The sequence below is a fragment of the Entelurus aequoreus genome, linkage group LG01 (genome assembly GCF_033978785.1).
Source record: "Entelurus aequoreus isolate RoL-2023_Sb linkage group LG01, RoL_Eaeq_v1.1, whole genome shotgun sequence".
In the NCBI taxonomy this organism is placed as follows: Eukaryota; Metazoa; Chordata; class Actinopteri; order Syngnathiformes; family Syngnathidae; genus Entelurus; species Entelurus aequoreus.
This window is the reverse complement of record NC_084731.1, coordinates 8,715,052-8,740,165: the sequence shown is the minus strand read 5'-3', so window position 1 is coordinate 8,740,165 and position 25,114 is coordinate 8,715,052. Positions and strand designations below refer to the sequence as shown.

The following is a 25,114-nucleotide window of genomic DNA, read 5'->3' as shown; positions in this document are numbered from 1 at the left end:
GCAAAATCTTCCACCAAAAATATTTTTCTTAGTGGAATATTTGATGTGAAGTAATTGGAACCTTGGATAGGTCAATAATTCATAATAACATTGATTTTGATTCAATATTATGTTTTGAGCAATGACAGTTTGAAAGAAAAAAAAAACAGCTTTGTTTTATTAGTCAACATTGCAACTTTTTCTAAATTACATTTCACCTTTAAGCTTTTTTATTTCACTTTTGTTATGTTTTTGTTTATTTTAATAGTATTTTTAGAATGTGCCGTGGGCCTTTAAAACATTAGCTGTAGGCCGCAAATGGCCTCCGGGGCACACTTTTGACACCCCTGCTATAGATAATAAAAAATTAAATGTGATAAATCTATGGATAAAAAGCAGAGCCTGGCGACGCATGCGCGTTTATCATAACTCTCTCTCTCTCTCTCTCTGTCTCTGCCCCGCCCTCGCGGATGCTGCTGCGCGCACAATTTGTTTTGTTTTTAACCCCTTCTTAACCCTGAACGTACATTGAAAATACACGCAACCCTAACTCAAAATGCCGGACATTTGAGGCATTTAAGAAACTCCGCCCTGACAGCTCCGCAAAAGAGGACATGTCCGGTGAAAAGAGGACGTATGGTCAGTCTATCGTAGCCCGTTAGCTGCTAGCATGCTGTGTGTTGTGCCTCGGTGTGCATTGTTTACAAAATGTGCGGTACGCTACTTAATATGTCCGTGTGGAAACTCGTTCGGTACACCTCCAAACCGAACCGAAACCCCCGTACCGAAACGGTTCAATACAAATACACGTACCGTTACACCCCTAATAGCAAGTCTACTGACAGTAATAGGTTACAATATAACCGTCCGCTACTTTGTTTTAGAAATTACAAGAGCAAGGAATAAATAGCCCACAACAAGAGGATAGAGAAAAACTGAGGTAGCATCGTCACTATATCATGTCGGCCACCGGCAGTGGACCTGACTCACTCCCTGGCTGGTACTCTAGCAATAACCCGTGCACATGCAGCAATGTGCAATGTTTGGAGTCGGTAGCATTTTTCTGCATGTCTCACGTGTCGTCTCAACTGTGTGTGTTTCGTGCAGGAGAAGAAAGGCAGGCGTTCTGCCTAGCTTGGAGGACCTGCTCTTTTACACAATAGCTGAAGGCCAAGAGAAGATCCCAGCACACAAATTTACCACAGTGAGTTTTCTACCAAAATAATTTGATCCTAATGAAGCTTTCTTTTTTTTTTCTTTTTGTCCACCTTGCTATCTTCTCCACTCTCATTAGGCTCTCAAAGCCACAGGGCTTCGCACAGGAGACCCCAGGCTCAAAGAATGTATGGAGATGCTGAAGGTCACCTTGAAAACCACCTCAGATGGTGCCCTGGACAAACATCTTTTCAAAAAGTATGTGTTTGCGATTACAACTATAGCTTCAATTTTCTAGGTTTTTTTTAACCATTAAGTGCTTGTAATGCCGCCTCATGTGAATTATTCAGCATTGCGTCCTCACTTTAGTTTGTCCCCTGGCTTTTGCTCAGGTTCTGATCGTGCTGGACTTCAGCACACATCCTGAGAGCAGGCAAAACAGTCAAGTGCAAAGTAACCCCCAACTGATGCCAGACTTTAGGATGGTGGCTTGCTGAGCCAGGGCATGTGACAGCTCACTCCTGACACTTCTGCTACTGGCAGTGATCCATTGCCTGCCGGGGCTGTTTTTTTTGTTTTTGTTTTTTTAGTTTAGCCTCTGCAGGAAGCACATGAGCAGCGTGTGGAGTGTAGCGTGCGTTTCCCTCGCAGGGATCCCACGCTACAGGGATTATAAGGGAGTGATGCCAGAGAGATAGCTTAGCCACAAACAGACGCTACAACCCTGCCGACTTGTTTTCTTCTAAATGGGAGCAGTATGGACGTAACTTAACCCTTGTGTAATGTTCATATTGTTGTTACTCAGCCAGCGTTTGTGGGTCTGATGGACCCGTTGCATTTTGTGGCTTTTAATGCCTCACAGTCAAACACTTTTATGTTAAAATACTGAACAGCCGTTTACCTTATCCCAATAAACATCTGTTCAGTATTTTAACATAAAAATGTTTGATTGTGAGGCATTAAAAGCCACAAAATGCAACGGGTCCATCAGACCCACAAACGCTGGCTGAGTAACAACAATATGAACGTTGCACGGAACATTTCTCTGCCAGTTTCTGCATCCCACGGGGATTCTTCTTTTGTGTTTCTGCACCTGCGGTTCCCACTCAAGGTTGCAACATTGTTTGTCAACACTGTCCAGTGTTTCCCACACATTCATTTATTTGTGGCGGGCCGCCACGAAAGAATTACGTCCGCCACAAATTTTAAAAAATAAAAATAAAAATGTTTTTTTTTATTTTTATTTTTTTGTCCTGTCCAGCTTCTCAGGCAAATCATATAGTTGATGTAAATGCCCATATAAGCTGTTCAGATTTACTTTACAAAAGAGAAGTGTAGGATACTTCTCTTGTTGCCTTATTTGTATTTGACCACTACTGTTTTCTGTTTATTTGTTACTGATTGTGGCAGGACACCTCTGCCTCTGTTTCACTTTATGTTGCTGGTAAATAATATGGTTGTAGTAGTAGGCTAAAGTTAAATTATTTAGTATGCACTAATTAAAGGGGCAGAGCTTTAAGAGACATTTTAGCTTTTATATTTTATAAGATATATTTTTTGTAAGAACCACAATTAATAAATATATTTCAGTGAATAACTTATTGTTCAAATCTGTATATAAATATGTACATAAAGTGTTGTAATTATATTGTAAAATGGATGGATGGATGGATGGATGGACGTTTAAAACAAAACTGTTATTATTAATTAGTAAGTATACATTTTTTGAGCCTTTTTAGAGAAAATCATATCAGTGTAGTAAATTATGCAAATTACTCGATGATGTCATGGTGACCACGCCCATAGCCACGCCCATAGCCACGCTCCCACCGCCACAGGTATCTTGGCAGTTTATGGGAAGCACTGCTGTCTGCTCTCATTTTGTCCCACATTTGACCCTCTAATGTTCTGTGTACCTACACTCTGTCCTCCTCCTGTCTAGGCCTGCTGTGTGTGTGTGTGTGTGTGTGTGTGTGTGTGTGTGTGTGTGTGTGTGTGTGTGTGTGTGTGTGTGTGTGTGTGTGTGTGTGTGTGTGTGTGTGTGTGTGTGTGGTACACAGAACATCAATTTCCACACTTCTATTAGCCCCGGGTCCAGTGGACCTGGACATCTTATATGTAATAGAAATGTGTAGGGGGGTTGTATGGTGTGTGGTCATTAAATATGTATTCTGATATATGTTCTTCTCAGAAAATGAGCCAAAGTCAGTGAGTCTCAGTTTGAAAAATTAATTAATTGTATCATTTTTCTTTTAATAAAAAATGAAATTGGGTCCCACAGACCCGTACACCACACAAGGTAGGGTCAGGGGGGGACATGTCCCCCTGCACTTTTTCAAAAGGCAGTTTTTGTCCCGTCCGAAAATGTCACTCTAATGAATAGATTGAAAAACTTGTGCCACCGGTCAGACTGAAACTTGTCCCTTTTAGCTCATTGATTGGCTTTTTGGGACTGCCTTTTTGCCAATGTGACAGTGATTGACAGCATGCCGCTGTTGACTAATCAGCGGTCAGATGCGAGATAAGAGCGGCTTGCGATCATTCACAGAAGAGAGATATTTGCGATAGATATAATTTAATAATGTTTGCTGTTTTGAACTGGTGTACACGAGTATAGAGGCGACTTGAGGCTGTAAAAAAATAAAAAAAAGAGCGAGCCTCTCAAGTTGCCTCCACTGTTTGTAGAAATAATGTAACATCGATTATGTCACTCACAACGGCACAAGCAGATGAGATGTGTTGTGGGTGTATGGATTGTTCCTGCTAGTTTTAGCTTTGCAGTTTAGTTGGTGTTTCAAGTGGCTGTATCGACATTGTTGACGTCAGGACGGCTGGCGTTTAAGTGTAAATGAGCGCTACCGGACTCATTATTTTCCAAAACAAAGGTTTCTTCTCCTCACCATGACAACATTTCATCAACATTGGCCAATTCTATCAACTCTGTCCGAGGTTACGTGAACCCAGAAATCATATGCCTTACTTCTTCTATTGAGTTTAGTGATTACTGATTAGGCATGCCGGTACTAGCACCGTGTCAAATTAAAAAGAGCAACCATGGTGAGATGCCAAACTTCTAGCAGGCGTGCCCTTTTTTTCACTCATTCGCTCCTCATCTGTTTCACCGTCACAAGCTTCGGAATTTGCATGCACGTTGCACGGCTCATTAATCATTTTATTTCGATTATAATATGTTCATATTAGTCAGAAGCCAAAATCGAAATCAATACTAAATGAGCCATATGTAATAATTTAATGTCGAGTTGTCATTAAATGATATGTCAAAAGGCATTAATAAATCACAGTGTTTCCCACACATTCATTTATTTGTGGCGGCCCGCCACAAAAGAATTTCGTCCGCCACAAATAAAAATAATAATAAAATAAAATAAAAATGTATATAAAAAAACAAAAAAAAAACAACATTTTTTTTGTTTGTTTGTCCTCTCCAGCTTCTCAGGCAAATCATATAGTTGATGTAGATGCCCATATCAGCTGTTCAGATTTACTTTACAAAAGAGAAGTGTAGGATACTTCTCTTGTTGCCTTCTTTGTATTTGACTTTATTAAATGTATTTATACTAGAAACACAACATGTGTATATAACAAAGGGTGCAAAGTCTGCAGGCAGTAGGAAACACATGGTTAAGTGTAGGGAGTAAAACTGATGGCAGTCTCAAGTTCAAGATTTTTGGAGCTCTTTGTTCAGTGGATCAGATGTTTGATGAAGCTCTGTGTCTATCTACCACCACTACTGTTTTCTGTTTATTTGTTACTGACTGGCAGGACACCTCTGCCTCTGTTTCACTTTATGTTGCTGGTAAATAATATGGTTGTACTGGTAGGCTAAAGTTACATTATTTAGTATGCATTAATTAAAGGGGCGGAGCTTTGTGAGACATTTTAGCTTTTATATTTTATAAGATATATTTTTGTAAGAACCACAATTAATAAATATATTTCAGTGAATAACTTATTGTTCAAATCTGTATATAAATATGTACATAAAGTGTTGTAATTATATTGTAAAATGGATGGATGGATGTCCGTTTAAAACAAAACTGTTATTATTAATTAGTAAGTAAACATTTTTTAGCCTTTTTAGAGAAAATCATATCATTGTAGTAAATTATGCAAATTACTTGATGATGTCATGATGACCACGCCCATAGCCACGCCCCCACCGCCACAGGTATCTTGGCAGTTTATGGGAAACACTGAATCATGTTGTTTTCGAATACCTTTATAACTGATAACAGTAGTTCAGCCGGGATATGCTCATTTCAAAATTAAATTTACAGCCCCGAAATCCTATTGTTTTCATTTCGATGAAACAAATTAGGAAGTGTGTGAGTGTGTTACATCCAGGTTGCCAGTTACGCACCGCCACCTTCGTCTAGCTACTGCCACTGGTAAAGTTACTAAACATGTCAGACCTTAGTCAATCTAAAAGGCGTCGTCGAGATTCTCAACTTATTCGTGACAAAACCAGGAACAAAACAAGGATTGAAAGATGGAGACGATTGAAATTGGAGAATATTTTTTAATCTGATGCCAAATTTGTTAATTTCCTCCTTGATAGGTACGTCAGGCATTAACCTTTTCTTATTACTTCTAATAAATGGAAATGGACATTTCTTATATTACTATATTGTCCAATACAGTCTATGATCTTGTCTAACAAAACTACTATGTTTGTGCAACGAATGCTTAGTGTGATGGTGCTTAGGTCCTAATGTAATGCTTAGCATGCTAGCCTAGTCAATGACACATCGACATATAGGCTAACAGGGGTAAATATATGCCCGTTAGCCTGTTTGTCGATGTGTCATCCAACTGACAGGTTTTATTTGTCGAAAATTAATTTTTCCCTATTTGGATATGGGTAGTGTCAGTGCCTATTTCCTTCTCAATATGCTGATACGCTGAGGAAATGGGTTCCAACATTAGCACGGCTGTCATCATGGCAATGTGAAACCTATGGAGACAGCCAAATCACATGATAAAATAACTCCTCATTCGTGTAGCCTTGGTAAAATGTCTCCTCTTTAGTTTTGGGCGTACATTAGGCTGATAAGTGTGCTCTACTCATTTTCACCAGTATAACCATTGCTAGAGTTGGTTTTAGTCTTTGTTTTCTGATAGTACTGACAATAACCATATGATTGCCATTTGTTGGGATATTGTACGCAGGCATGACGTACTTCTTCCGGAAAATAGCCTAATATCTGTGTAAAATGTGTTGGTTAGAGATTTGTTATTGTCTATTCAGCTATTATGGTCCCAACACCTTAACCCCTAGTAAGAGGCAGTGGAAGTTTGAAGTTCCTTGGAGTATCCCAGTCGATCGAGTTGGATTCGGCTGCGTATCTGGCAACCTCAGTCAGGGAAAAAGGGAGGGGACTACAGAATTTTGACCGTGATTGCAGTACCTTCTCTGGCCACATTATTACATATGGCTCCTTTTTAAAATTTGATTAATTGTCCAAACCTATGTGAGCCTCTACTAGCAGTGTTTCCCATAAACTGCCAAGATACCTGTGGCGGTGGGGGCGTGGCTATGGGCGTGGTCACCATGGCATCATCAAGTAATTTGCATAATTTACTACAATGATATGATTTTCTCTAAAAAGGCTCAAAAAATTTATACTTACTAATTAATAATAACAGTTTTGTTTTAAACGTCCATCCATCCATTTTACAATATAATTACAACACTTTATGTACATATTTATATACAGATTTGAACAATAAGTTATTCACTGAAATATATTTATTAATTGTGGTTCTTACAAAAATATATCTTATAAAATATAAAAGCTAAAATGTCTCTTAAAGCTCTGCCCCTTTAACTAGTGCATACTAAATAATTTAACTTTAGCCTACTACTACAACCATATTATTTACCAGCAACATAAAGTGAAACAGAGGCAGAGGTGTCCTGCCACAGTCAGTAACAAATAAACAGAAAACAGTAGTGGTCAAATACAAATAAGGCAAAAAGAGAAGAATTCTACACTTCTCTTTTGTAAAGTAAATCTGAACAGCCGATATGGGCATCTACATCAACTATATGATTTGTCTGAGAAGCTGGACATTTTTTAAATTTGTGGCAGACGTAATTCTTTCATGGCGGGCCGCAACAAATAAATGAATGTGTGGGAAACACTGACTAGGCTATCACTATTGCCTTTCTAGGCTACCTTTTTGTAAATGACTTCACCGAAGTAGAAACAAAGACCGATTTTCTGTGCTTATTTGAGGACATTTTACTGTTTACTGGTTGTTTGCACAAGTAAACGCGCTGCAGGACTGCGTATATCTGAGCCTTGTATTGGACCGATATCAATATTGGATTGGAACACCACTGGTTGTGACAATATATCGTAAAAACAAAGAAAAGCCAAACAGTTGTTTTTAAATGCTCATTGACCTGAAATCTCATGACTGCTCTTGTGACGATTTTGAGAGGCATATGTATCCCGAAAACCTTAGTCATACTCTGAGTAGCACAACTGCCAGAGCAGTCCACTTCCACAGTACATTACATGTATCATTTGTAACATTCATCTAATATTTAATGTTTTGTTTTTTTCGTGCAGATGTGTTCAGAGCAACATAGTTCTGCTCACTCAAGCCTTCCGAAAGAAGTTTGTTATCCCAGACTTTCAGCCCTTCTGCAGGCATATGGATGAGCTCTACGAAAATGCCAAGAACCTCTCTGGAGGACAGGCGAGTGACAACACAAATACTGCACCGGTTTAGTGGATTCATTCTGATGTGTCATGGAAAATTGTTGCTGCAGGTGGCCGACTACATTCCCCAACTGTCACGCTTCAGCCCAGACTTGTGGGCCGTATCGCTGTGCACCGTGGACGGTCAGAGGTAATATCGTCATACATACATACAGACAGTACAGTATGGATACCCGATATTTGTGGGGGTTACCTTCCAAGATGGCAAACCAATACCCAGTAAAAGTCCTAAAAATGTATATTGATCAATCAATCAATCTCTTATTATCCTTGTCATAATAACATCAGTTATACACCTCAACAAAATGTAGTTGGAGGATAACAACTGCATAGTTAAGTGCAGTCAATGCAGCTTCATAGTCTTCTGGTACAGTAGTTTTTGAAGCATTTAACAGGAGAAAGGTGGGGTGGCGTTAACAGTCAGATTACTGAGGAGTGTTATCTTGATCCTTCAGAAATGCAATGTCCAGGGCACAGTTATTAAGGTGATGGGGAGTGAGGTGTTAAAGGCCTACTGAAATGAAATTTTCTTATTCAAACGGGGATAGCAGGTCCATTCTATGTGTCATACTTGATCATTTCGCGATATTGCCATATTTTTGCTGAAAGGATTTAGTAGAGAACATCGACGATAAAGTTCGCAACTTTTGGTCGCTGATAAAAAAAGCCTTGCCTGTACCGGAAGTAGCGTGGCGCCACAGGTTGTGGAGCTCCTCACATCTGCACATTGTTTACAATCATGGCCAGCAGCAGCGAGAGCGATTCGGACCGAGAAAGCGACGATTACCCCATTAATTTGAGCGAGGATGAAAGATTCATGGATGAGGAAAGTGAGAGTGAAGGATTAGAGGGCAGTGGAAGCGATTCAGATAGGGAAGATGCTGTGGGAGGCGGGTGGGACCTGATATTCAGCTGGGAATGACTAAAACAGTAAATAAACACAAGACATATATATACTCTATTAGCCACAACACAACCAGGCTTATATTTAATATGCCACAAATTAATCCGCATAACAAACGCCTCCCCCCTCCCGTCCATATAACCCACCAATACAAATCAAACACCCTCACAACACACTCAATCCCACAGCCCAAAGTACCGTTCACCTTCGTAAAGTTCATACAGCACATATATTTCCCCAAAGTTACGTACGTGACATGCACATAGCGGCACGCACGTACGGGCAAGCGATCAAATAATTGAAAGACAAAGCAGTACTCCGGTAGCGCGTCTGCTATCCAACTCAAAGTCCTCCTGGTTGTGTTGCTGCAGCCAGCCGCTAATACACCGATCCCACCTACAGCTTTCTTCTTTGCTGTCTCCATTGTTCATTAAACAAATTGCAAAAGATTCACCAACACGGATGTCCAGAATACTGTGGAATTTTGCGATGAAAACAGACAACTTAATAGCTGGCCACAATGGTGTCCCAATATGTCCGCACGATCCGTGACGTCACGCGCAAACGTCATCATACCGAGACGTTTTCAGCAGAATAGTTCGCGGGAAATTTAAAATTGCACTTTACTAATCTAACCCGGCCGTATTGGCATGTGTTGCAATGTTAAGATTTCATCATTGATATATAAACTATCAGACTGCGTGGTCGGTAGTAGTGGGTTTCATTAGGCCTTTAAGGTGAAATAAACTTTGATTAATGATTGACAGGGGCAGAAAAATGGTAGGCTGTTCATTTAGCGTCTTCACAGACTGAGTATACAGACTGTAAGACATTCTGGTGGTCCTGGCGCAAATAGACCTGTACTTTTTCTATAAAATCTGCGCCAGTCAAAAAAGAAGTGCTCCGTTAATAGTTACTTAAATATTTAATCGCATTAGTTGACTTCAGGTCCATATAGGTTCACCAGTTAGTGACTTCTGCTTTATAAGAAGCTTCCCACAGTTATTAAACACGTGTTGATTGTAGTTTTATACTTCCCAAACAATTACAGGCATACGTACAGTTTACAGTCTTTGTAACACCGCGTCTTGTCAAAGCAACTACTGTACTTGCTGGACAATTCTGAGTGAATTGACTTAGGAGATAATCCCCTTGCAGCACTGCTTTATTTATCTAAATAAGAAATGGTTTGATTGTGCAATGCAAGTGACAATAAAACATTGATTTACAATTTAAAGGAGAGAAATTTGTGAATATGCGGAGTCACCCATCCCAAACCTTGAGAAGGTGGGGGTCTGTACCGTTGTCCATAACTACTCTCAACATTGCGCCACCACTTACAGTATTTATGTCTCTAATCCAGGCACACGGTTGGCGACACCAAGGTTCCCTTCTGTCTGCAGTCCTGCGTCAAGCCGCTGAAATACGCCATCGCTGTACACGACCATGGAACTGATTATGTGCACCGATTCATTGGCAAAGAACCCAGCGGCCTGCGATTCAACAAGCTCTTTTTGAATGACGACGGTAAGGAAGAGCAGTTGTTCACTTCCGCCTGAAAGAGAAGCTGTCTCTGGCCTCGTTGCCATAGAAGCAGTATAAAATATTGATGAGAGGTTGTGTCCCAGCAGCAAGGGTGTGACGAGACTCCACCTGAGAAACAGCTAATGGACGATATTGTAGTTGTGATATGTTTTCAGGCTTCTGTGTGTAAAGGAGAGATTTCTGTGTGAGACTTAAGGCTGTGTGTTGCAGATAAACCACACAACCCCATGGTGAATGCCGGTGCCATTGTGTGTACCTCTCTCATTAAGGTAAAAACATGCAACGACTTGTTTAACTGAATTCAGTTGATCATGTTGGCACACATAACTCATATGAATCATCAGATGTGTGCAACAGGGCCAGATTAAGGTTATAATCTTGCTGAAAGGGGGATTTGGTGGGAAGAAGCATAACCGGGACACTGTGCATGCGCACTCATTGAAACATCAGAGAGGTCACCTTCCTTGACTTGTATGGAACTATACAATACTGCCCTCTGCTGGATTTCCTCAAAATGTAATAAAAAAGGGTTAGAGTTAACATAGTGACTGAAACAGACAAAGTAATGTGTAAATAATAGGGGTGTAACGGTACACAGGAATTTCGGTTCGGTACGTACCTCGGTTTAGAGGTCACGGTTCGGTGCATTTTCGGTACAGTAAGAAAACAACAAAATATACATTTTTGGGTCATTTATTTACCAAATTTGCAAAATCTTCCACCAAAAATATTTTTCTTAGTGGAATATTTGATGTGAATTAATGGAAACCTTGTATAGGTCAATAATTCATAATAACATTGATTTTGATTCAATATTATGTTTTGAGCAATGACAGTTTGAAAGAAAAAAAACAGCTTTGTTTTATTAGTCAACATTGCAACTTTTTCTAAATTACATTTCACCTTTAAGCTTTTTTATTTCACTTTTGTTATGTTTTTGTTTATTTTAATAGTATTTTTAGAATGTGTCGTGGGCCTTTAAAACATTAGCTGTGGGCTGCAAATGGCCTCCGGGGCACACTTTTGACACCCCTGCTATAGATAATAAAAAATTAAATGTGATAAATCTATGGATAAAAAGCAGAGCCTGACGACGCATGCGCGTTTATCATAACTCTCTCGCTCTCTCTGTCTCTGCCCCTCCCTCACCAATGCTGCTGCGCGCACAATTTGTTTTGTTTTTAACCCCTTCTTAACCCTGAACGTACATTGAAAATACATGCAACCCTAACTCAAAATGCCGGACATTTGAGGCATTTAAGAAACTCCGCCCTGACAGCTCCGCAAAAGAGGACATGTCCGGTGAAAAGAGGACGTACGGTCAGTCTATCGTAGCCCGTTAGCTGCTAGCATGCCGTGTGTTGTGCCTCGGTGTGCATTGTTTACACAACGTGCGTTACGCTACTTAATATGTCCGTGTGGAAACTCATTCGGTACATCTCCGAACCGAACCGGAACCCCCGTACCGAAAACGGTTCAATACAAATACACGTACCGTTACACCCCTAGTAAATAATGTCAATAACTAGATCAGGGGTCACCAACCTTTTTGAAACCAAGAGCTACTTCTTGGGTACTGATTAATGCGAAGGGCTACCAGTTTGATACACACTTAAATAAATTGCCAGAAATAGCCAATTTGCTCAATTTACCTTTAACTGTATGTTATTATTAATAATTAATTATATTTACACTTAATTGAACGGTTTAAAAGAGAAGAAAACACGTAAAAAATGACAATTAAATTTTGAAACATAGTTTATCTTCAATTTCGACTCTTTAAAATTCAAAATTCAACCGAAAAAAAGAAGAGAAAAACTTAAAAAAATAATTTATGGAACATCATTAGCAATTTTTCCTGATTAAGATTAATTTTAGAATTTTGATGACATGTTTTAAATAGGTTAAAATCCAATCTGCACTTTGTTAGAATATATAACAAATTGGACCAAGCTATATTTCTAACAAAGACAAATCATTATTTCTTCTAGATTTTCCAGAACAAAAATTTTAAAAGAAATTCAAAAGACCTTGAAATAAGATTTAAATTTGATTCTACAGATTTTCTAGATTTGCCAGAATAATTTTTTTGAATTTTAATCATAATAAGTTTGAAGAAATATTTCACAAATATTCTTCGTCGACAAAACAGAAGCTAAAATGAAGAATTAAATTAAAATTTATTTGTTATTCTTTACAATAAAAAAAAATAAATTACTTGAACATTGATTTAAATTGTCAGGAAAGAAGAGGAAGGAATTCAAAAGGTAAAAAGGTATATGTGTTTAAAAATCCTAAAATAATTTTTAAGGTTGTATTTTTTCTCTAAAATTGTCTTTCTGAAAGTTATAAGAAGCAAAGTAAAAAAAATAATGAATTTATTTAAACAAGTGAAGACCAAGTCTTTAAAATATTTTCTTGAATTTTCAAATTCTATTTGAGTTTTGTCTCTCTTAGAATTAAAAATGTCGGGCAAAGCGAGACCAGCTTGCTAGTAAATAAATACAATTTAAAAAATAGAGGCAGCTCACTGGTAAGTGCTGCTATTTGAGCTATTTTTAGAACAGGCCAGCGGGGTACATATCTGGGGCCGTACTTATCAAGCTTCTTAGAATTACTCCTAAGAAGTCTGCTAAGAGTTGACTTAAGAGTAAATAAATTCTTCGCTGAAAGCTGCACTTAAAAGTTAGTTATCAAGCGTCTTACTCACACTTTCAGCGAAGTGTAGGACTGAATCTTAAGTGTCACACTCAGAGCTGAATTACGACATTACTATGTGCCGTAAACGGAATTTTAGGTGACGTCATTTCTGTGTCCATAGAAATGACCAATCACGGAAGGGAATCCGTTGTCTAAGAATAAAGAAATATCTTGGAAATATTTAAGTGGACAATGGGAGTGTATATTTTGACAATAAACTGCAAAATAATACAAAACAAACTAGTCCCCGCCGGCACTCACGCTACCGCTCCCTCTCTTCTATCGCCCACACACTCACTGACGTCACTCACCTCACGGCCACACACATACGCTACTGTCATAACATTTTCTTTCCAATTCATTAATTAGGTAACTAATTTGAAACTGGTGTGGGTGGCTCTATATATACTAGCCCACTGCAGACACATGCAGAAATCAACAAGGAATCGAAAAGTATTAAATCTGTGACAAAAATAATATCCGCTCTGTCTAAACGATACCGTTTGATCAGCTGCTCGTCATCAAAAAAAACCAAAAACATTGTTCCGTTCCCTGAACGTTCGCGCACGTCTCTCTCGCCTCAGTGCCATCCCCTGCTGGCAACTCCTAACCACTTAAGACACCTCTGAAGGTCTCTTAAATATCGTGGAGAGTAGGAGTGATTCTTAGACTTAAGAACGTTGATAAAAAGCTTTTATTCTTAAGTTTGAGAGTAGGACTAAATTTCGCAAATTCTCAGGACTTAAGTGTAAAATGGCACTCTAAGAAGCTTGATAAGTACGGCCCCTGGTCCTTACGGGCTACCTGGTGCCCGCAGGCACCGCGTTGGTGACCCCTGAACTAGATGAACCATCTGTGGCTGTGAAGTGAACACTAGTAAGGTTGTAAATACTGTACAGAGTAGGCTAACCCATATGGTTCCTCTGGATGTGAACACAAGTTGTAATTACTGTAGTGACTAAATAACATCGTGACTGAAACAGACATAGTGATTCATTTGGATGAATGGGGTATGTCAACTCTGGTCATTTTTCAATGAAACACTAAAACATCTTTAAATGGTGCTTTTTTTTTGTGTGCAAATTTTTGCATGTTTAATTGCTGAAAAACCAGGAGCTTCGGAGGGGGTCCCCCCCCCCCCCCAGCCCCCTGGCTTATTTTCAGTCTTTTTCATTAAGTTCAAATCACATGCCTGTGTTTAAGTGGAGGTCTGCTTTGTACATAAGGTATAGTTTGAATTTAATGTAGAAATGTCCGATAATATCGTACTGCCGATATTATCGGCCGATAAATGCTTTAAAATGTAATATCGGAAATTATCTGTATTGGTTTCAAAATTAACGGTATCAGTTTCAAAAAGTAAAATTTATGACTCTTTAAAACGCCGCTGTGTACACGGACATATAGGGAGACGTACAGAGCGTCAATAAACCTTAAAGGCACTGCCTTTCCGTGCTGACCCAATCACATAATATCTACGGCTTTTCACACACACAAGTGAATGCAAGGCATACTTGGTCAACAGCCATACAGGTCACACTGAGGGTGGCCGTATAAACAACTCAACCACCCTTACAAATATGCGCCACACTGTGAACCCACACCAAACAAGAATGACAAACACATTTCGGGAGAACATCCGCACCGTAACACAACATAAACACAACAGAACAAATACCCAGAACCCCTTGCAGCACTAACTCTTCCGGGACGCTACAATATACACCCCCCGCTATCCCCCCAACCCCCCAACCCCGCCCACCTCAACCTCCTCATTAGGGATGTGCGTATCGATCCTGTGGTATCGATATATCGATACTCACACGCTACTCATTTGGCATCACTTTTCTGAAAAAAGTATCGATATAAACCAAAAAACGCCGTGTGACTTAATATGTCCGTGTGGAAACTCATTCGGTACATCTCCGAACCGAACCGGAACCCCCGTACCGAAAACGGTTCAATACAAATACACGTACCGTTACACCCCTAGTAAATAATGTCAATAACTAGATCAGGGGTCACCAACCTTTTTGAAACCAAGAGCTACTTCTTGGGTACTGATTAATGCGAAGGGCTACCAGTTTGATACACACTTAAATAAATTGCCAGAAATAGCCAATTTGCTCAATTTACCTTTAACTCTATGTTATTATTAATAATTAATTATATTTACACTTAATTGAACGGTTTAAAAGAGAAGAAAACACGTAAAAAATGACAATTAAATTTTGAAACATAGTTTATCTTCAATTTCGACTCTTTAAAATTCAAAATTCAACCGAAAAAAAAGAAGAGAAAAACTTAAAAAAAGAATTTATGGAACATCATTAGCAATTTTTCCTGATTAAGATTAATTTTAGAATTTTGATGACATGTTTTAAATAGGTTAAAATCCAGAACAAATACCCAGAACCCCTTGCAGCACTAACTCTTCCGGGACGCTACAATATACACCCCCCGCTGTCCCCCCAACCCCACCCACCTCAACCTCCTCATTAGGTATGTGCGTATCGATCCTGTGGTATCGATATATCGATACTCACACGCTACTCATTTGGCATCACTTTTCTGAAAAAAGTATCGATATAAACCAAAAAACGGCGTGTGGGGGGTGCAAGCATCACTTTCAGATGTTTTTGATGACTTACTTAACTTCCTATGTGCTGGGACACCCCTGTACCTGGCAGAGTATAGAGCTGGCCCAGTCACGTGACAGGAGACAGCGAATGAGCGTCGTCAACATGCAACACACACACAGCCAGCCGACATCGTTGTTACTTTTCCTGAACAGCAATCTGAGACTTCAGTAAAGTGTGACGACATATCTGGAGTACACTAAAGGTGTGATGGTGTCAGACATTTTTGTAGAGAATTTTTCCAAGTTCATTTTCTCAGCGAACTGTCTTTCGTATGCAGGTTTATAGGACAAGGAAATCCTAGTTTATTGTGATAAGGAAATGACTGACTTTGCTTCAGAGAAGTGTTATAAGTTTACTTCCACAAAGAGGTTTGAAACATAACATTGTTATGAATAAATGTTTTTTTTAAGCTTTTTCTACCAAGACTTTTTTTTTGAGGAATAAGAAAAGTGAAAATGTGTATATTTTTGTTTATATTTAATTTATTTTTCATATTTATGTTATTTATTTTAATTTTACTTTTATTATATATTGACCATAATGAAAGTGGTATAAATGGTCTGTATTTGTCTTGTGATTTGTCTTAAATAATAACAATAGTAATAATATTTTTGACTGACAAAAATTGCCAATAAGAAATGAATGGTATCGATATCGATGGAAATGCAAGAAAAAGTATCGGTATCGTATCGAATCCTAAAAGTGTGGTATCGCCCATCCCTACTCCTCATGCTCTCTCAGGGAGAGCATGTCCCAAATTCCAAGCTGCTGTTTTGAGGCATGTTAAAAAAAATAATGCACTTTGTGACTTCAATAATAAATATGGCAGTGCCATGTAGGCATTTTTTTCCCATAACTTGAGTGGATTTATTTTGGAAAACCTTGTTACATTATTTAATGCATCCAGCGGGGCATCACAACAAAATTAGGCATAATAATGTGTTAATTCCACTACTGTATATATCGGTATCGGTTGATATCGGAATCGGTAATTAAGAGTTGGACAATATCGGATATCGGCAAAAAAGCCATTATCGGACATCTCTAATTTAATGTCAAAGTATCTCTTATGGTGATGAAAGGAGTCTCCTGGCTTAGCATATATTAAAAATTGGATAATCTCTGAAATTGTCCCCTACCCACATCCTTCAGTTTTTTTTTAATAATGCCCACGATGGAAAAAGTTTGTACATCCCAGTCTTACATAATAAATGTGTTCCTCAGATGTTTTTGGTCGTCCACTCCTCCCTCTATCCGGCGCTGTGCCTGTCGCAATGAATTTCTTGTGCCAAGCATAAATTGACTGATGTGACGATAGAACGTCTTCCATGCAAAATCCTGTTATTTTGCTGAGTGTGTGTACCGATTTTGTTTCAATAAACCACGATAAGCATTGTGCCTTTTCTTGAGGTGTAGCCATATATTTAGGGTACCTGAATTATACAAATGCAATGTCATTAAAAACTTAAGCTAGTACATATAGTCAATCTGAACATAATTACTCATTTATATTTAAATTGACTTTGTTGACAACCTGTAAAGATTGTTGTGGTAAAAAAATGTCCACCTCCTGTCTACTGCTAATAAGATAAGCAGCAGTGAATGTGTTTGTGTTCCAGCAAGGAGCGAGCAACGCTGAGAAGTTTGATTACGTGAGTAACGTTACACTTTTCAAGTGTTTTACAGTGTTTCCCATACACTACCGTTCAAAAGTTTGGGGTCACCCAAACAATTTTGTGGAATAGCCTTCAGTTCTAAGAACAACAATAGACTGTCGAGTTTCAGATGAAAGTTCTCTTTTTCTGGCCATTTTGAGCGTTTAATTGACCCCACAAATGTGATGCTCCAGAAACTCAATCTGCTCAAAGGAAGGTCAGTTTTGTAGCTTCTGTAATGAGCTAAACTGTTTTCAGATGTGTGAACATGATTGCACAAGGGTTTTCTAATCACCAATTAGCCTTCTGAGCCAATGAGCAAACACATTGTACCATTAGAACACTGGAGTGATAGTTGCTGGAAATGGGCCTCTATACACCTATGTAGATATTGCACCAAAAACCAGACATTTGCAGCTAGAATAGTCATTTACCACATTAGCAATGTATAGAGTGTATTTCTTTAAAGTTAAGACTAGTTTAAAGTTTTCATCATTGAAAGGTACAGTGCTTTTCCTTCAAAAATAAGGACATTTCAATGTGACCCCAAACTTTTGAACGGTAGTGTACATTTTAAGATATTCAACACTCTACTGCCGTCTGGTGGCTTAAGTAGTGCACGCCTCAAATTTGTCACGTTTCATGTGTAAGGTAAACCGCCACTAATGGGGCCTTATGAATCCCCTTCCTGCTGTAAGATGCAGACATTGAGTTTGATTCTTTATATGACTGAATAATACGAGGATATTGGATATTGAAGTAAAATATGTACACTTAAATCCTCAATTATTTCCATGTATTTTCTGCAAAATTCCCCTATTCTAATATGTCAATGTTGACAGGTAGCCGTACAAACATTATGGCCAATCATACACACGCACACACACAGCCTCTGCCACAGATAAATCTCAATCATGCGGAAAAAACTGGGATTATTGCAATTTCCTGTCTGAATGTTGAGGCATCCCGATTAACTCTGCAGGTCATGAACTTCATGAACAAACTGGCCGGGAACGAATATGTTGGCTTCAGCAATGCCACGTGAGTTCAACTGTGCATTTGTACGTAACTGAGGAGACGATAAGATGACTGATCATACTCCTCTTTGTCTCAGGTTCCAGTCAGAGCGCGAGTCAGGAGACAGAAACTTTGCCATCGGCTACTACCTGAAGGAAAAAAAGGTCAACGTCGCGCCCTCGCCTCGCAGAACACAAGCTAAGCCGCGTCATCATCTCCTTTTGTGTGCGTTTTGTTTTGTGCTTGCAGTGTTTCCCAGAGGGAACAGACATGACCTCCATCTTGGACTTCTACTTCCAGGTAAACGATGATCGGCTAATCCAGTAATTCCCAACCACTGTGCTGTGTCACATTAGTGAGCCGCTAGAAATGACCCCGTGAATTATTAATACTGTACAATAAGAAAAATAATTAGTTTCATGCATGGGATGGAAGAATATGTAGTCGCTAGGGGTGTAACGGTACGTGTATTTGTATTGAACCGTTTCGGTACGGGGGTTCCGGTTCGGTTCAGAGGTGTACCGAACGAGTTTCCACACGGTCATATTAAGTAGCGTAACGCACGTTGTGTAAACAATGCACACCGAGGCACAACACACTGCATGCTAGCAGCTAACGGGCTACGATAGACTGACCATACGTCCTCTTTTCACCAGACATGTCCTTTTTTGCGGAGCTGTCAGGGCGGAGTTTCTTAAATGCCTCAAATGTCCGGCATTTTGAGTTAGGGTTGCGTGTATTTTCAACGTACGTTCAGGGTTAGGAAGGGGTTAAAAACAAAACAAATTGTGCACGCAGCAGCATTGGTGAGGGAGGGACAGGGAGAGAGAGAGAGTTATGATAAACGCGCATGCGTCGCCAGGCTCTGCTTTTTATCCATAGATTTATCAGATTAAATTTTTTATTATCTATAGCAGGGGTGTCAAAAGTGTGCCCCGGAGGCCATTTGCAGCCCACAGCTAATGTTTTGAAGGCTGTTTTAAAAAATATTTTTAAGGTAAAAGTTGATTTTCATGACAAAAAATGATTTTCAAGGTAAAAGTTGATTTTCAAGACAAACATTTTTTTTAAAGAAAAAAACGGTTTTCAAAGTAAAAGTTGATTTTCATGACAAAAAATGATTTTCAAGGTAAAAGTTGATTTTCAAGACAAACATTTTTTTTTAAAGAAAAAAATGATTTTCAAGGTAAAAATTGATTTTCAAGACAAAAATTTTTTTTTAAAGAAAAAAATGATTTTCAAGGTAAAAGTTGATTTTCAAGACAAAAAATTATTTTCAAGGTAAAAGTTGATTTTCAAGACAAACATTTTTTTTTAAAGAAAAAAATGATTTTCAAGGTAAAAGTTGATTTTCAAGACAAAAAATTTTTTTTAAAGAAAAAAATTATTTTTAAGGTAAAAGTTGATTTTCATGACAAAAAATGATTTTCAAGGTAAAGGTTGATTTTCAAGACAACCTTTTTTTTAAACAAAAAAATGATTTTCAAGGTAAAAGTTGATTTTCAAGACAACATTTTTTTTTTAAAGAAAAAAATGATTTTTAAGGTAAAAGTTGATTTTCATGACAAAAAATGATTTTCAAGGTAAAAGTTGATTTTCAAGACAAACATTTTTTTTAAAGAAAAAAATGATTTTCAAGGTAAAAATTGATTTTCAAGACAAAAATTTTTTTTTAAAGAAAAAAATTATTTTCAAGGTAAAAGTTGATTTTCAAGACAAAAAATGATTTTCAAGGTAAAAGTTGATTTTCAAGACAAAATTTTTTTTTGAAGAAAAAAATGATTTTCAAGGTAAAAGTTGATTTTCAAGACAAACATTTTTTTTTAAAGAAAAAAATGATTTTCAAGGTAAAAGCTGATTTTCAAGACAAAAAATTTTTTTTAAAGAAAAAAATAATTTTTAAGGTAAAAGTTGATTTTCATGACAAGAAATTATTTTCAAGGTAAAGGTTGATTTTCAAGACAACCTTTTTTTTTAAAGAAAAAAATGATTTTCAAGGTAAAAGTTGATTTTCAAGACAAAAAATTTTTTTTAAAGAAAAAAATTATTTTTAAGGTAAAAGTTGATTTTCATGACAAAAAATGATTTTCAAGGTAAAGGTTGATTTTCAAGACAACCTTTTTTTTTAAAGAAAAAAATGATTTTCAAGGTAAAAGTTGATTTTCAAGACAACATTTTAAAAAAAAAAAAAAAAAGATTTTTAAGGTAAAAGTTGATTTTCATGACAAAAAATGATTTTCAAGGTAAAAGTTGATTTTCAAGACAAACATTTTTTTTTAAAGAAAAAAACGATTTTCAAAGTAAAAGTTGATTTTCATGAGAAACATTTTTTTTAAAGAAAAAAATGATTTTCAAGGTAAAGGTTGATTTTCAAGACAAACATTTTTTTTAAAGAAAAAAACGATTTTCAAAGTAAAAGTTGATTTTCATGACAAAAAATTATTTTCAAGGTAAAAGTTGATTTTCAAGACAAAAATTTTTTTTTAAACAAAAAAATGATTTTCAAGGTAAAAATTGATTTTCAAGACAAAAAATTTTTTTTAAAGAAAAAAATGATTTTCAAGGTAAAAGTTGATTTTCAAGACAAAAAATGATTTTCAAGGTAAAAGTTGATTTTCAAGACAAAATTTTTTTTTGAAGAAAAAATGATTTTCAAGGTAAAAGTTGATTTTCAAGACAAACATTTTTTTTTAAAGAAAAAAATGATTTTCAAGGTAAAAGTTGATTTTCAAGACAAAAAATTTTTTTTAAAGAAAAAAATGATTTTCAAGGTAAAAGTTGATTTTCATGACAAAAAATGATTTTCAAGGTAAAGGTTGATTTTCAAGACAACCTTTTTTTTAAAGAAAAAAATGATTTTCAAGGTAAAAGTTGATTTTGAAGACATTTTTTTTTTAAAGAAAAAAATGATTTTTAAGGTAAAAGTTGATTTTCATGACAAAAAATGATTTTCAAGGTAAAAGTTGATTTTCAAGACAAACATTTTTTTTTAAAGAAAAAAACGATTTTCAAAGTAAAAGTTGATTTTCATGAGAAACATTTTTTTTAAAGAAAAAAAGATTTTCAAGGTAAAAGTTGATTTTCAAGACAAACATTTTTTTTTAAAGAAAAAAATGATTTTCAATGTAAAAGTTGATTTATATGACAAAAATGATTTTCAAGGTAAAAGTTGATTTTCATGACAAAAAATGATTTTCAAGGTAAAAGTTGATCTTCAAGACAAACATTTTTTTTAAAGAAAAAAACGATTTTCAATGTAAAAGTTGATTTTCATGATAAAAAATGATTTTCAAGGTAAAAGTTGATTTTCAAGACAAAATTTTTTTTTAAAGAAAAAAATTATTTTCAAGGTAAAAGTTGATTTTCAAGACAAAAAATGATTTTCAAGGTAAAAGTTGATTTTCAAGACAAACAGTTTTTTAAAGAAAAAAATGATTTTCAAGGTAAAAGTTGATTTTTTTAATTGTAATTTTGAGGAATTTATCTGATTGTGCATGAACTATTTCTGTTCAAAATTGTTTGAAATGTCACATGTTACTTTTTTTTTTTTCATGCTTGAAATAAGAAATGATTATTTTAAAAAAGTAGTTTTATACTTGTGAGTGTTGATGACACAGCTTTGCAACAGTTGATATTCTAGTTTCAAGCATGTTTTACTCAATATAGGTCATCAAATCTCAGCAACAAGCTGTAATATCTTACTGAGATCATTTAGGACCAAAACCCTTAAAACAAGTAAAACACTCTAACATAAAATCTGCTTAGTGAGAAGAATTATCTTATCAGACAGAAAATAAGCAAATATAACCCTTATTTGAGATATTTCATCTTACTTAGATTTCAGTTTTTGCAGTGTGTTTGGCCCTGCGATGAGGTGGCGACTTGTCCAGGGTGTACCCCGCCTTCCGCCCGATTGCATTTGAGATAGGCTCCAGCACCCCCCGTGACCCCGAAAGGGATAAGCGGTAGAAAATGGATGGATGGATGTGTTGTTTGTGTGTTTTTTTACAGTGTGGTCAACTAGGATGGTAATTTAGGTTTAGTTTAAATTAAAACTCTACTTACGTCATTGTAGGACTGGTACTTGTACATGGACTGAGAATATCCAGTATTTATTCAAACAAATAATGCATTTTTATCTACAAATAGAGTTGAATTGGATCTGCCCGATTGTAGCTGAGATAGGCTCCAGCACCCCCCGCGACCCCGAAGGGAATAAGCGGTAGAAAATGGATGGATGGATGGATGGATGGATCTACCATGCCAAAGTTTAGTGAGGTTCAGAACAACTACATTTTCTTCCACCAGATGGCAGAAGGTGCACATTTCACCCAGAGTTAAAGAGAGTATGGCCAACCAAAAGGCAGGCGCCATGACTGCTACCAAGGATGCATGCATTTCCTGTTGTTTTGTTTTTCTGACTAAATAAACCAAAATACCCTGACTATATATAGTTCCAAACATACTCCAGCTTAAAAACTTAAAATAAAGCATGCTTTTATTTCGTCAAAATACAATTTTGCAGCTGTATTTGATGCACCCTGCTGCTACGTTCCTGCAGTAATTTGTGGCCAGCAGGCACTCTAACACGCACCCAACAGCGCAAAAGACGTAAAAAAATACACACAACCGACCATAAAGATAACTAATTTCCCTTCTTTCGCCAAAATCTTCATTAGCTTTGGACCAACAATCACAGAGAAATTCAACTGTGGTGGCTTCCTCCAATGTATTTGTAGTCACTGCATTCATCACTCATTATGTATTATTCTAACTGATCTTTCTCTTTTGTAACATAAGTGTGCTTTTGTAGTTATTTCCCCATTTTTCTGCACAATAACTCAGATATGATAATAACACTGGCGAGCAGTAGAGTATATGAAGGGATTTTTGGGCAGAACATTTTACTTTATTCATTATTGATGTATTTCATGCCACTTTATGTTGCATATTGTCAGAAAAATTGCATGTAAATTATCAAAAAACTTTCCGTTCTGAGTTCCCAATGAACAGACAAGAGGCTGTCTTTGTTGCACCAAGCAAAGGCTTGGAAAATTCCATTGTGTACGATGGGAGGTGACGGGAGGGGGTTATCTATTGTCATCGAAGACCTGCTCAAGCTGAATCCAGGACTAGCCCAAGCCAGAGGCATCTTTTTCCTTTGTTTTCAATGTGACCGAAAACAATGACCGTTTACATACACCCCATTCCTTTAGAAACAGCTGTTGTTATGTAAACAGGGAAAGTCCAAATAAAAAGAGGTGGTGTACAATCTTTCGCCAGAGCGTGCTAAGACACTGTAAGACAGGGGTGTCCAAAGTGCGGCCCGGGGGCCATTTGCGGCCCGCAGCTAATTGTTTACCGGCCCGCCACACATTCTGCAAAAATTACAAAATTGATAATATTGCAAAAATAGAAATAAAAACATTTAAAAAACAGTGGAATGAGGTGAAATCTAACAAGAAAAAGTGGCAATGTTGACACGAAGCTGCCATGCAGGCTGTTTTTTTTTCTTTTGTCTTTGTTTATTTTTCTTTTTTTTGCCATTGCTAAAAAAAAACAAGACTAAAAATCTATGTTATAATGAATTATTACTTAAAAATATCACTTTAAAATGTTTTATGTGGAAAAAATATTGCATATATTGTGTGGTTGCCATAAAAAAACATCAAAGTTTTATTTGACAAAAGAGCATAATACAAAAAAAAATAATAGTTCAAACGTAAAATCGACAGATATATCTGAAGTTGATCTCATAATTTAAGTGTTAAAAGTTAAAAAAAGACCTAATAACAATGTATCACTTTATGAGTGGGGAACCTTTTGGATCCCAAATATATTTAGTAGGATTTTATTTAACTTTTCACTGTGATTACTCAAAAATATTAAAGAATTAAAATCAATGGTGTCCTGCATTATTGATCTTTTAGGGCTCTAATTACTAAATACTGCATATTTCAGTTTCACTATAAAAAAACAAAGTTGTCTTTGACAGAAAAGGCATAAAACCTTTTTTTTTTTCTTTTTTTTTACTTTATATCAACTGAAGTTGATATAGAGATTTACTGTAAGCGTTAAATAAAAAATAATAATAATTTGACTTATTTTCAACATTTTAATGACTGAGACCCTTTATGGTCCCCGGGAGCCCTAAAGCAGTGGTTCCCAACCTTTTTGTAGCTGCGGACCGGTCAACGCTTGAACATTTGTCCCACGGACCGGTGGTGGGGGGGGTGTATTTAAAAAATAAAAATAAAAACATTTTTTTCCATAAAAAAATACAATCATGTGGGCTTACGGACTGTATACCTGCAGACTGTATTGATCTATATTGATATATAATGTATATATTGTGTTTTTTATGTCGATTTTTAAAAAAAATAAAAACATTTTTTTTTTTTTTTTATTTCTTGTGCGGCCCGGTGGTTGGGGACCACTGCCCTAAAGGTTAAAAAAATAAAAAAAATCCATATATTTCGTTAAGGTTTGAAAATAAAAAATACCAAAATGGCCCCTGCATGCTTAAATTTTTCCATGTGTGGCCCTCAGTGGAAAAAGTTTGGACACCCCTGCTGTAAGAGGTTACAGGTCGACGCCGTCTCTCCTCAATCGAGTCCAAATTTAATTCTGCCTCTGTTTGATTCTTTGCTTCTTGTCTTGTTTTATAGATGTCATCAGTGTTTGAACCTGACACATATTTTTCTGAGATTTCCAGTTCATTTTCTTAACTATTATTATAGCCAAAATTTGGTTCATTTTAATCTT

At 36.8% G+C, this 25,114-nt stretch overlaps 1 protein-coding gene across 4 annotated transcripts in view; it reads left to right on the top strand.

The window, feature by feature from the left end:
• Positions 1-25,114, top strand: part of LOC133647895 (glutaminase kidney isoform, mitochondrial-like) — a 76,602-nt gene that overhangs the window by 32,364 nt on the left and 19,124 nt on the right. For 3 of the 4 annotated variants that reach the window (XM_062043659.1, XM_062043644.1, XM_062043666.1), the window contains exons 2-11: positions 1,087-1,183; positions 1,274-1,392; positions 7,734-7,863; positions 7,937-8,016; positions 10,154-10,317; positions 10,546-10,604; positions 17,297-17,329; positions 18,315-18,373; positions 18,447-18,513; positions 18,599-18,649. In XM_062043659.1, coding sequence (XP_061899643.1) covers positions 1,087-1,183; positions 1,274-1,392; positions 7,734-7,863; positions 7,937-8,016; positions 10,154-10,317; positions 10,546-10,604; positions 17,297-17,329; positions 18,315-18,373; positions 18,447-18,513; positions 18,599-18,649 — 859 coding nt within the window. The remainder of the gene's footprint in view (positions 1-1,086; positions 1,184-1,273; positions 1,393-7,733; positions 7,864-7,936; positions 8,017-10,153; positions 10,318-10,545; positions 10,605-17,296; positions 17,330-18,314; positions 18,374-18,446; positions 18,514-18,598; positions 18,650-25,114) is intronic. The other variant, XM_062043652.1, reaches the window with a different exon arrangement.